The sequence below is a fragment of the Mandrillus leucophaeus genome, unplaced genomic scaffold (assembly GCF_000951045.1).
Source record: "Mandrillus leucophaeus isolate KB7577 unplaced genomic scaffold, Mleu.le_1.0 Scaffold1672, whole genome shotgun sequence".
NCBI classification, from domain to species: domain Eukaryota; kingdom Metazoa; phylum Chordata; class Mammalia; order Primates; family Cercopithecidae; genus Mandrillus; species Mandrillus leucophaeus.
The window spans coordinates 38,046-50,268 of NW_012101668.1; the positions used below are offsets into that span (position 1 = coordinate 38,046).

At 42.9% G+C, this 12,223-nt stretch overlaps 1 protein-coding gene across 1 annotated transcript in view; it reads right to left on the reverse strand.

Moving 5' to 3' along the window:
- LOC105537024 (WASH complex subunit FAM21A) overlaps positions 1-12,223 on the reverse strand; it is a 67,934-nt gene that overhangs the window by 30,648 nt on the left and 25,063 nt on the right. The window contains exons 6-14 of the mRNA XM_011976506.1: positions 12,064-12,174; positions 11,437-11,524; positions 10,741-10,812; positions 9,585-9,703; positions 9,061-9,118; positions 7,782-7,841; positions 7,216-7,389; positions 5,242-5,369; positions 3,004-3,090 (exon numbers count right to left, since the gene is read on the reverse strand). Coding sequence (XP_011831896.1) covers positions 3,004-3,090; positions 5,242-5,369; positions 7,216-7,389; positions 7,782-7,841; positions 9,061-9,118; positions 9,585-9,703; positions 10,741-10,812; positions 11,437-11,524; positions 12,064-12,174 — 897 coding nt within the window. The remainder of the gene's footprint in view (positions 1-3,003; positions 3,091-5,241; positions 5,370-7,215; positions 7,390-7,781; positions 7,842-9,060; positions 9,119-9,584; positions 9,704-10,740; positions 10,813-11,436; positions 11,525-12,063; positions 12,175-12,223) is intronic.

The following is a 12,223-nucleotide window of genomic DNA, read 5'->3' on the forward strand; positions in this document are numbered from 1 at the left end:
GTCGAAACCCCATCTCTACTAAAAACACAAAATTAGCCAGGTGTGGTGGTGGGTGCCTGTAATCTCAGCTACTCGAGAGGCTAAGGCAGGATAATTGTTTGAACCTGGAAGGCGGGGTTGCAGTGAGCCGAGATCGCACCACTGCACTCCAGCCTGGGCAAAAAGATAAAATTTCACCTCAAAAAAAGTAAAAAATATAAAAATAAAGAAATGGTCAAAATGCTATAAAACATCAGCTTATCCTGCAAAGAAAGACCTGCAAATTGAGCTACATGAAGTAGAAACATAAAATGGGACATCTATTCCCTTGGGAAGAGAAACTTCAATACATAAGAGCCGAACAAATTAAATAGGCCAAGAACATATTTTCTAAGACCTCTTTGGACAGTATTTTTTTTCTTTTGTAAATTATGGAGTCGATGTCTACTCCTCAAATATAGACCTAACGAGTTCACTAAGTGAGATCTCCTCCACACAGTGGTTTTCCCCTGTGCTCCCCGGAGTCCCATGGGTTTACTTAGATTGAAGAGGCCATAAGGGGAATTCCAGGCATCCCGTGCCCCTCCTGCATGTTCCACAATGGCAAGAGAAAGGGTTCTGCTGCTCTAAGAAAATGAAAGTAAACCAAAGCAAACAACAAAAACAAATGTCATCATCACAGTTTTGGACCCTTAACTAATACCTTTCTTGGTACTGCAAAAAAACACACTTCCATTACCTCAAATATGTTCCTCCAGAATGACTTCACAGGGAAAGTGTCAGCCTCACACTTGAGATATAGAGAAAGGAATCACTACGCATTCCTTCGGGTCCAAAGCTTTAACTCTTAGACTGCCTTAGTTTTACTTCTCCTTGCCTCAGAATCCCAACAATATCCAATAAAAACATTCACTCTACGATGACACACAAGGGGCAAACCCTTTGGGAGGGTTTTCACACAAGTCTGAGAGTTCATGTACACTCCCACCATCAAGAAGGGGAGCTTACGGCCCCTCCCCATGAACCTGGATGGGCCATTGTGATCATCTTGATCAACAAATGAAGCGAAAGGAACACCATTGACTTCCAAGGCTGGAACACAGAAGGCGACATGGCCTCCATTTGGCTCTCTCTGACGAATCTCCCCTACAGCCCTGAGCCAGCATGGATGAGGCCCGGCCTCCCTGACTACATGCTGGTAGCCACAAAGAGCTAATGAGAGATGTCCCAGGGGCCCCAGTGCCCAGGTACCAGACATAGGAGTGAGCTGATCCTCAGCCCAACCACCTTCAGACGCAAGAGACCCTCAGTGACAATGGCCTAGCTAAGTCCAGTCAACCTCTCGAACTGTGAGACAACAAAACTATTGGTGTTGTAAACCACTAAGTTTTGGAGTTAAGTTGTTTCACAGCAACAAATAACCAGAACACTTCGTAAGTCACTGCAATTGCTCACATTTGGTTTTCTTGTCTAGTCGACAATTACTGGATGGCTTATCACATGCCAAGCACTGGTATTAAGGACAGGCTGTTAAGGATACAAACAGGAAATAAAAAGTCCTGCCCTCATAGCACTTACTTTAGTGGGAAGTAGAGACAAAGAATAAGTAAATATACATTGTCCCTGGCAACACGTGCTGTGGTAAACAGTAAAACATGAAAGGGGACCAGGAGTACAGTGTGGTATGTGCTAGCAGGCTTCCAGTTGTGTGTACTTCGTCAGGGAGGCCTCACAGAGAAAGAGTGAGGAAGCAAGCTGGATTCTGGGAACAGCATTCCTCAGAGTGGCAGGGGCAGGTGCAAAGACCCCGAGGTGCAGGTGTGGGTGATACACGGGATCCATGAGCATAAGATGGTGGAGGCCCCATCATGCTGTTTCTCAGGGTTCAGGGTTGTGACTTAACTGGACTCTGGTTAATTCCCATGTTTTGTACACTAGCCTTCAGTGAAACAATAGCCTCAAAGGTATTCTTTACATCAAGGGCAATCACTCTACTTCCAAAGGGTTTCACGTTCATCCTTGCTGTGAGTGCAAAGTCCAACCGTGAGAGCCTAACCTAGAGCCCACAATTTCTTGAAATACGTGTAAGTTTCTGCCATGTCCACATATTTTCTGTAAAAGGGGCTTATTACTTCCCATTACATTCTCATACAGGTCTCTGATCTCCTACAAGGCTAACTTAAAATTAGATCTAAGATGACCTAGGCCTGAGAGACTCAGGAAAAGCAGTGAAATTCTGAGAGGTGGTTCTAAGGTGCCTGGAGGGACTGAAGCAACCTGTGAACCAGGTCCCACAGTCTGTTAGTGGTCTCAGTCTCGACAAGACAGATGGCTATGCCAGAATCCTTCCGCTACAGCACTAAGCCATGGTCCAGTTAGTGAGAATGTGAATAAAGGAAGGAGCACGGTGACCTCCACTCTGGTGCAAGCTCCTCATCACATCATGAGCCCATTCATAGTCTAAAAGCTGAGCATCCTAAAGAGAGAGTATTTTCATCACAGGAAATGTAAATACAGTCCAACCCAAAAGTGAAAAGTATTGTAAACATATTGCTTTCTAAAGACCCTAAGCTCTCAAGAGATTATTTTTATTCATTTATTTATTTTGAGACGAAGTCTCGCTCTGTTGCCCAGGCTAGAGTGCAATGGTGTGATGTTGGTTTATTGCAACTTCTGCCTCCCGGGTTCAAGTGAATCTCCTATCTCAGCCTCCTGAGCAACTGGGATTACAGGCTCGCACCACCATGTCTGGCTAACTTTTGTATTTTTAATAGAGACAGGGTTTCATCACGTTGGCCAGCCTGGTGTTAAACTCCTAACCTCAGGTGTCCGCCTGCCTTGGCCTCCCAAAGTGCTGGGATTACAGGCATGAACCACAGCTCCTGACCTCTAGAGATAATTTTTAAAGAACTGGAGTACTTAACAAAAAGTCTTACAACTCCACTGAGAAAAACCTGATTCAGAAATAGTTTCTATGTCATATTCATAGACCAATACCAACAACTAAGGAAAAGAATACCATACCTCAGAGTCCTCCTCATCTGAAAATAAGCCTTTTTGAGTCTTTGTTTCTGACGAGGGCTTGAGATTTTTGCTGGAAGGTAAGGTAACCTTTGTTGGGGAAAAAAAAAAGAAAAAGAAAAATTAAGCATTAACAAATAAGATACCCAGAAAAGAGGGTTTACTCAATCAACCATTTAGAAAATGCAAGGAGTCTCTGCTATAATAGGCACCAAGCCGAGGGGTCTGTTAAGAGAACAGTAAGACAAAAAGAGGACACATCTGGTGTATCGGGGGGCAGGACACACTGCCTGGGTAATGGGTGCACAGATGGGACATATGCAATGAGAGACGGCATGGAAAGGCAGGCTGCCTGATGGGCCTGCCAGGTTCTGAATGCTGGGCCTTAGGTGGTGGGCAGGAGAAAGTCAGGGTTTCACAGCCAGGACATGACATGATGAGACTGTAGAAAGAGGAGGGACCAGCTGTGCGGGACAGCAGTGAATGGTCAGTCAGAAGGGCTTAAAGACTGCTGGGGACACACGCACTGCCCAAACGCAGGTCAATCTGAGCATCAAAAGAATGATGGTCTGGCTAACGTGGTCAAACCCAGAGTCTACAAAAAATACAATAATTAGCTGGGCATGGTGTCGTGTGCATGCAGTCCCAGCTACTTGATAGGCTGAGGTTGGAGAATCACTTGAACCCAAGAGGTTGAGGTTGCAGTGAGCTGTGATTGCACCACTACACTCCAGCCTGGACAACAGAGCAAGAGCCTGTCTCAAAAAAAAAAAAAAAAAAAAAAAGAAGAAGAATGATGGTAACGGATTATCATTTACACTGAAGAATGAATCCATGATCCCAAAGGGATAATAAAAATGGGGGAAGGAGGGGAAAAGAAAGATCTTCTTTCAGAAAAATGTCAACTAATAAGAAATACAGAATTTAAAAAGCAGTGGTTTATGCTCCCTAACAGGTTAACCGATTCAGGAAAAGATCATCAATGGATTTTTAAAACACTGAGTGAAAGGCTGGGAGATAACAGATATTCACACTGTGTTCAACTATCACTTTAGAGATCAACTTATCAATGGCAAAAGAGAACAGGATCCTTTCCAGTGAAGCAGTGTGGTGGGCACCCTAACAACCAAGTGACAAACGTGTCTGAATGAGGCAGACAGTGGACCTGATGTGTCTTGGGAGATGATCCAATGGGAAGTGCACAACTCTGTCTGCTTGTATTTTTGCCAAAACTGCTGACCCTGAATCTACTCATAGGAAAATAATCAAGCAAATTCACAGTGTGACACATTCTACAAGACAAGTGGCTCGACATTAAAAAAAAAAAAAAAGATGTGGGAGGTGTTGCTCTAGATTAAGGAGATCAAAGAGACAGGACAACCAAATGCAATGCAGACACACTGCCTGAATCCTGGGCTTCTTAAAAAACACACACACACACACACACACAAATACTATAAAGCAGGGGTCCCCAGACCAGTCCATGGCCTGTTAGGAGCCGGGCCACACAGTAGGAGGTGAGGTGAGCAGCAAGCATTACTGCCTGAGCTCCTCCCCCTGTCAGATCAGCAGCAGCATCAGATTCTCACAGGAGGGCAAACCCTATTGTGAACCCTGCCTGCGAGGGATCTAGGTTGCAAGTTGTACTCTCCTTACGTCCCTAATGCCAAAAAGGTTGGGGACCGCTGCTATAAACGGCATTTTGGGAACAAGAGAGGAAATTACAATACTATAGGCGAGATAATTTTAAATCTGTATTCTATTTGTTGGGGTGATTTTACAAAGACATTTTGGGGCAAACTGAAGCAATTCTAATACAGACTAGATATTAAATTCTACTATAGAATTACTGTTAGTCTCACAGCTGTTGATCATGGCACTGTGGTTATATGGAAGTCTTTTCAAGAGAGGCTTAATGAAATATTTAGGGGTAGAATGTCACAATGACTACACACAAACAGTTCCATGCAGCAAACAGTTCAAACAACTTGCATGCAAATAGTTCAGGAAAAAAATAGATATGTAACAAGGTTTATATTCGTAAAATATTTGCCAAAACCCTAAGAACTGATCAGTTTGGGTGGTAGTTATTTGGGTGTTCACTGCAATATTCTTTCCACCTTCTGTTTGAAGTTCTTCAATATGAACGTGAAAGGGAACAATACTTCCCTTTGGGTTCCGGATGAATTATTAAAACGCCACAGATCAATGCTCCTGCGTTAACTCTTCCCTCCTGCTCACCTTTTTTTCTGCTCTTGCTTTATTTTCATCTGTCTGACTCACAGTGGCTTCTGGCAATGCTTGGGCTTTTTCTTTGAACAGATCTCCTTCTTCATCACCAAAGATATTGGCAGTGGATTGGACTTTGCCTTTAAAAATACCAAGGCATAAAATTACACTAAGATCAAACATCCTATCATAAAATTCACAGATTAAAAAATTCTTCTCTCCCGAAGAATAAATATAAAAAGTTATGTTGTTTCTTGATTAGTTATACAGAAATAGTAAGTGAAACTATACTCTTCCCTTGGAATTTTTCAAAGAGCATAGTAACAGCTCAGTTGAAAAACAGAACAGATAGTTTAACCACGTGGGTGACATGCTTATCCAAGCAGACATCACCTGTGCTTAGAGTAGCTTGGACTGGCTTACATGGTGAAGAGAGACCTAGAGGAAGAAAGATCATTTAAGAGGGCCACCAAGTTACTCATCTAAGGAATCTGAGAAATGAGGGCTTGGCTCCTGCTTTAAAAAAATCAAACTGTACAAAAGCAGATAAAAGCAAATACTGAAATCCCCTCATAATCCCACCCGTCTACTCAAACAAGATGGACTTTGGGAACAGCTCAGCATACATGCTTCTAATTCCCCCAAAGAATGTACTAATGAATTAACTTTAGTTATTTACAAAAAGGCTATAAATAAGAAGATACTTTGAACAATGTGTCTTACCATTTGTGTTTTCCATTTAATGTACCTATAAAATCTTCCCAAGTCAACAAGCGTAGACCCTTTCCTTTTAACAGTTGTACTATATTCCACTGAATAGAAGGGCCACAGCTTACCCTACTGATGAATATCTTCACCACCATAAGCACTGTTGTACCGAATGGGGCATGTGTTGCTGAAATGAGGTCACTGACTCATGAATGTCCGAAGAGAATAGCAGTTGTCAAAGAAAGCAGCATCAATTTACTAGTGATTCTAAATCAGTTCTCAAAGATATCCACTAAGTGAGAGTCCTGGGGAGCTACAAAAAGCACTACTACCTTCACTCACTGTCAACTTCACTGAGACCTGCGTGCATTCTGTATCCATTTGCACTCTTTCTAGATCAACTAGGCTATCGTTTTCCCTCACACTTTGGCTTCCATCCTTACTTTCTACATCTAACGTTTGAAAAGGAGAGTGAGTCCAGACAGTCTGCTTCTAAATATATTCAGTTCCATCTATTCCTATACCATCCTTTTTTATTTTTTCAACTTGCTGAAAATCTTGTGCACCTTAGGGAGCTACCTTTCTTTTCCAGAAAAGCAGTCAACGAATCTGTCTTGCTATTCCAAGTGTGATCTACAGACCATGAAGCTTGCTGGAAATGTAAATTCTCAGGCCCCACCCTGGACCTACTGAATCGGAATCTTCATTTTGACAAAAGCCTCTGGGAGATTCATCTGCACATTTAAAAAAAAATGATTTACAGAAATGACTTCAGGAACACAGGACTTACATTTAAGAGGAAAAGGAAGGAGAACGCCAAAGTGGCCAAGGGGATGAAAACCCCATCATCTGAGGAAAGACCAAGGCCACCCGAGCATTTTGGCAGAGAGAAGAGAAGCTGGGAACTAAACGGCCAGCATGCAACATTGTAGCTCATGTAATTAACTAAGGTCGGATGGAAGAAAGTATGATTAAAACTTTACAATACAAAAGGTCAGAACTGGAAATTGCAAGCAAAAATTATAGGGAAAAGGATTTCTGCTCTCTATAAGGAAAATAATCATAGTAATCAGCTTACAGAGCAGAAAAGATTGGTTCACAAAACAGACCTCCCAGGCACCACACCTATGTAAGTACAGACACAACAGCTCAATGACACGAATGCTGGAGAAGGGATTCTGGTACTATAAGAGATACAAAACTAGGGGAGCTTAAGTCCTTTTTAGGCAACATTCTTTTTCTGGCTGAAGTCCCAGAAACAGAGGCGGGAGCACGTACCTGTTTTGGAAGATTTGCTGCGGGGTGCCGAGAAAAAGTCGTCATCATCATCATCATCATCAAAGAGGCCAGTGGGAGGGGGAACGTAGGGGCCTTTCCTTGGAGTGGGCTGCTCAGGCTTCTCGGGCTCCTTCAGTGATGGAATGGAGGCAGCACCAAACACATCCGTGTCTCCTGTGGGCGGAGGGACAAGACAGCCACAGCTGTGAGCCAGTGTGCGCCTGTTGGATTTACAGAAAATCATTATCACCCACCAAGAACTTTTCATTTCAGTTAATCCACAAAGTGCGTTAACGGGGCCAGATAGCCTCCATCCATTACTGCTACAGAACATCTCACCATGGAGAATCACCAGGTCATTCACAAACAAAAAAGTCCAAGGCCACTGAGCTCTAGGAGAATAAGAGCTACCATCAGTAAATGAGCTCTTTCTATAAGCTGCTCAAAGCCCTTTGAAGCTCCCAGGTGCTTTCTCGTCCCCAGCCAGGCTTTAGAAAATGATAATTTTGAAAATGAAAAAACAGTATTTGTGTAGTTTTTAGAAAACAAACCTTAAGTTATGTTACCTAAAAATACAGAAACGGCTCCTGCTGGGATTTTCTTTCCAGGTTTGGATGAGGAAGACTCTAGAGTGAGAAAGCAAGTGATAACCATTTCACAAGGGAAATAACTTTCCTTGCTATTTTCTTCCTGAAACGTGTGCAATGTAACACACAGCTACTACCAGACCTTTGGAAACTAATTTTTCCTGAACAAGCCATTTTAAAATTCTTTAGTATTTTCTTCTCTCCCGATGTCAGGACATTTTTCATGGGATTAACAAAATCTGAGCTGTGACTCCAAAGGAAGAGCATGCTGACTGTGATCAAGTCACAGCAGTGGGTCAGCTGGGGGACACCAAGGGAGGTGGTGAGCACAGCTGGCAGAGGCAGGGACAGAACGACCAGGGTTCCCCCAAACAGTTCCAGCTCTACCCATTCCAGGTGGATGAGAATGAACAAGTAAAAAAGAACCGCAAAAAGGTGAGTCGTCAGTAAAAAAATATAGACAGTAAGAGCAAAGGGGGGAACCAAACAAGTCACTGATGCCAAAACACGGACAGCAGAAAGCAGAGCAGAGCCAGGCTAGCAGCCCACACAGCAAGCACAAGGAGTGGCCTCCAAGGCCCAGCTCTGATGCGGGTGCTGGGAAGACTCGGCACTTAGAATCACTAATTCCCAAGTCCGGAGAACTACCATAAACCTATTGAGTAACATTTGTATGTTAAAAAATATATTTGTATTTGTGTTTTTAAAAAACTGCACAAATGGGCCAGGTGCAGTGGCTCATGCCTGTATTCCCAGCATTTTGCGAGGCCGAGGTGGGTGACAACTTAAGGACAGGAGTTTAAGACCAGCCTGTCCAACTGTCCAACATGGTGAAACCCTGTCTCTACTAAAAATACAAAAAAAAAAAAAACAAAAACTGCACAGAAGATTTTAATGCACACTGCATTGGGGAATTACTGGTCTCCAACTTTTATAGAGAATGTTAAAAATGTTTCTTGAAATTAAACTTCATTCAATGAAAACCATCCCCAACACTGCTCTAGGGTACTTTTCTTATCTGACTTTTTATGAGTTGTCTCCTAACAAACAGGCAGGACTGTGATACGGGTTTACAGATGGTACTCTGTTTTTTCCAAGACATCAATTAGTGAAGATGAATTACTTTCAATTGGACCAAGGTAAAAACAAGAGCTTCCTGCTTAACACAGAAACGAGGCTTGGGAACAACCCTGGGGTTCCATCTCCTAGTGAGAAGGAACTCTGCACACCGAGACGCAGCTGACCAGCCCCAGCTTACCCTCCTTAACAGAGCCTCCAGCTGGCCGATCCTGGGGGGCTTCCATGAAGAGGTCACTCTGGTTGTAATAAGGTATATGACAAAGAATTAAAAAAACCAGGAGAAAGCATAGCTGCATTTGAGGATTTCTAAGGAAAAGTAACCCACAAGATTTAAAGCTACATATTTACTACTCTGTCAGAAAATCAGTTGCAAAGTGGTAACTACGGTAAAATCAGATCCTAAAATAATTTAGGCCTGTCCGGGAATTAAAAACAAACACGGAAGACAACAGATAAGGCAAGAAACAATCACCTAGTAAATTATTCACATTAACACATGCATATCTTCTCCTCACCTAACAAAGGATAGAAGGATATGGTATTTTTCACTCAGTGATTCTTAATTCAAAATGTCCCAAAATATGAAACTAGAAGCAACTTCCAACTGAGCTGTTTTTCCCCCAGTAAACAAAGCCTATTTCTTCCCTGTGGACCCCCAACACAGCTAGCTGCAGGGAGTGTTGCTGGGTACCATGGACTCACCTCCTCGTCCTCATCATCAAAGAGCCCCTTGCCCCCACTGAACAGGCCGCCTCGAGAGCCAAATGGCGAGAAGTCCTCGTCGGTCAGCTTGGGAGGTGCGAATAAGTTATCCTCTTCATCTAGCAAACAGAAAGCAGTGTTTTGCAGAGAGCATTAAAGATGGGTCTAGAACTCAAATTCCCGGGTTGGCAATCTGCAACGTCTCCAAACTGGCATGGAGTTTATCTGACCCTATTTAACAAAGCGTGAGGCAGTCTGACGAATTTCACACTAAACCCCTGGCACAGTCCACTGACACACTCAAAAGGTTCTCTGGGCCTCCACTCTCAAGTCTGTCAATGCCTGCAGCAGACAGCATTCATTCTCTAGGTCAGCACCCTGGATCTAGATTTACTCTGAAGCAAGCATTCAGGTCAGATGTCACATTCAAGACCCATTTCCCCACCAATCTGGGGGAAGGAAGGGCAGACTAAACAAAGGGATCTGCAGACTGACACAGGGACAAGCGAAATGTAATGGACATGGCTGTTCAACAGGAAAAGGCCTGGTGTATCCTTTACTGAAAACAAAAGCTAGAGATCCCTAAGTTTCTATACTTCTAAAGAATTCTAGAAAGACAAGAAATGATTGCTGTAAAATCTAATAAACCAAATCTCTACAGGAATTTTTACCCCACACCCACATCTCCTCCCAGCACTCCAAAACATGCCTTCCGAGGCTTTTATTTGTTTTTGAGACCGAGTCTCGCACTGTCACCCAGGCTGGAATGCAGTGGCGTGATCAAGGCTCACTGCAACCTCTGCCTCCAAGGTTCAAGCAATTCTCCTGCCTCAGACTCCCAAGTAGCTGGGACTACAGGCACCTGCCACCACGCCAAGCTAATTTTTTGTATTTTTAGTAGAAACGGGGTTTCACTATGTTGGTCAGGCTGGTCTTAAACTCCTGACCTCGTGATCCAGCCGCCTCGGCCTCCCAAACCACTGGGATTATAGGCGTGAGCCACTGCGCCCAGCCCAGGGGCTTTAGCAAAGTAAATGGAGACAGACCCACTTGTCAGAGGGAAAACAGCATGTAAAGCAGCACTTTATGATTTATGTAAGCAACAATCTTGAGTCAAAGGGCTCCTAAAATAACAAAATTGAGGGAAAAGGCCCACCGTCTGAAGGAGTTCTCCTTTCCTTCTTCTCTTTGAGTGTCTTCCGAGGTTTTGCTTCTCCTGAGGATAAGGCTTGAAGAATAGTTCACAGTTTTAATAGTACTAAGTCCTCCCTAAGTATACACATCCTGGTTCTTTCCACATCTGTCATCCTCATAACTCACAGCTAAGAGCAAGACATCTGCCTTTCATCTCAGCTTCACCAAAGCACTGAACCCCCTGCCCTGCCCATAGTGGGCACTCAAGAGTCTCTTTGTACGGCCGAAGGCTTCTGCTTTCATACCAGGCTCATGTGCATAACGGGATTGTATTTGTTGAAAGAATTATTATGTTATCTTTCTACTCTGTTATATAACTAGAATATGCTATATAGCACATTCTTATTTGTTCAAAATACAGGAGTAAATATTCAGACAGGAATTCTTAAGCTGTTACCCATCGTTCTCTGGTTTCCATTAATCCCCTGAAATTATATGTAAAGTGTTATCTACATGTGCACATGTACGTTTTTCTTGTGGGTCCACAGTGTTTAGTTATCAAAAGGAGTCCACTAACCAAAAAAGGAATAAGCGCTACAATTTAAGCCTCTTCTGCCATAGTAATTACTAATAAAAAGGGAAATCCGCCTTTGATGAAGCCAGCAGAGGGCCCTGCACTACCCCTCCCCGACTCCCCGTCAGTGCGTCTGGGGCTCACTTGTAGGTTCCTCATCCACTCGGCCCACGGCATCCCCCTTGATGCGGGCAGCCAGCTCATCAGCAAACGATGTAGGTCTGCTTCTTTTCTACAGCAGGAGAAATCAAAAGAATTGCTTTTTTGTAACAAACTAGTACACTTCAAGTTTGGACACCTAACAACGTTGTGTATACAAGAGCAAAGAAATTGAACTGAGGAGAAAACAGTTTAATTAAATGAATTTAAACATATATACCCTACACAGCTCACCCAAGGAACAGGACTCATAAAATGTTCCTTCAAAGGGAGATGCTCTTTATTTCCTTATTTTTTTAATACTTCACTTTAATACTTAAAAATCCAAATAAGAAAGTAAGAAAAAAGTGCAGGGGCAGAGAGACAGGACCACTACAGTCTTCAAACTCTGGAACCAGACATATTCTGAATGATCTGACTCATAAAACCATAATATCTGGACAAGAAAGTGGTACTTGTGAGGCAATTTGAGAAGGTTGCCATTATTTTCCAAAGTGGAAATGAAATGACAAATATGCAAAAATGAGAGAGGTACAAAGTAAGTGACAATAAAAGAAACAAGTCATTGGTTCTAAAACCCTGCCAAGGGATAGCAACTACAGTCTTCCTTACAGGTCTAGTATTTTCTTCAATGTCCTCAATATCTTCCTCCTCCTTCTCGGAGTCAACGAAAAGGTCACAGCCATCATCATCCTCTTCCTCATCACTCATTTGTGTGGTGTGCTAAGAGTATAAAATACCAAATTAGAACTACTAGTTATTAAGCTAAAGA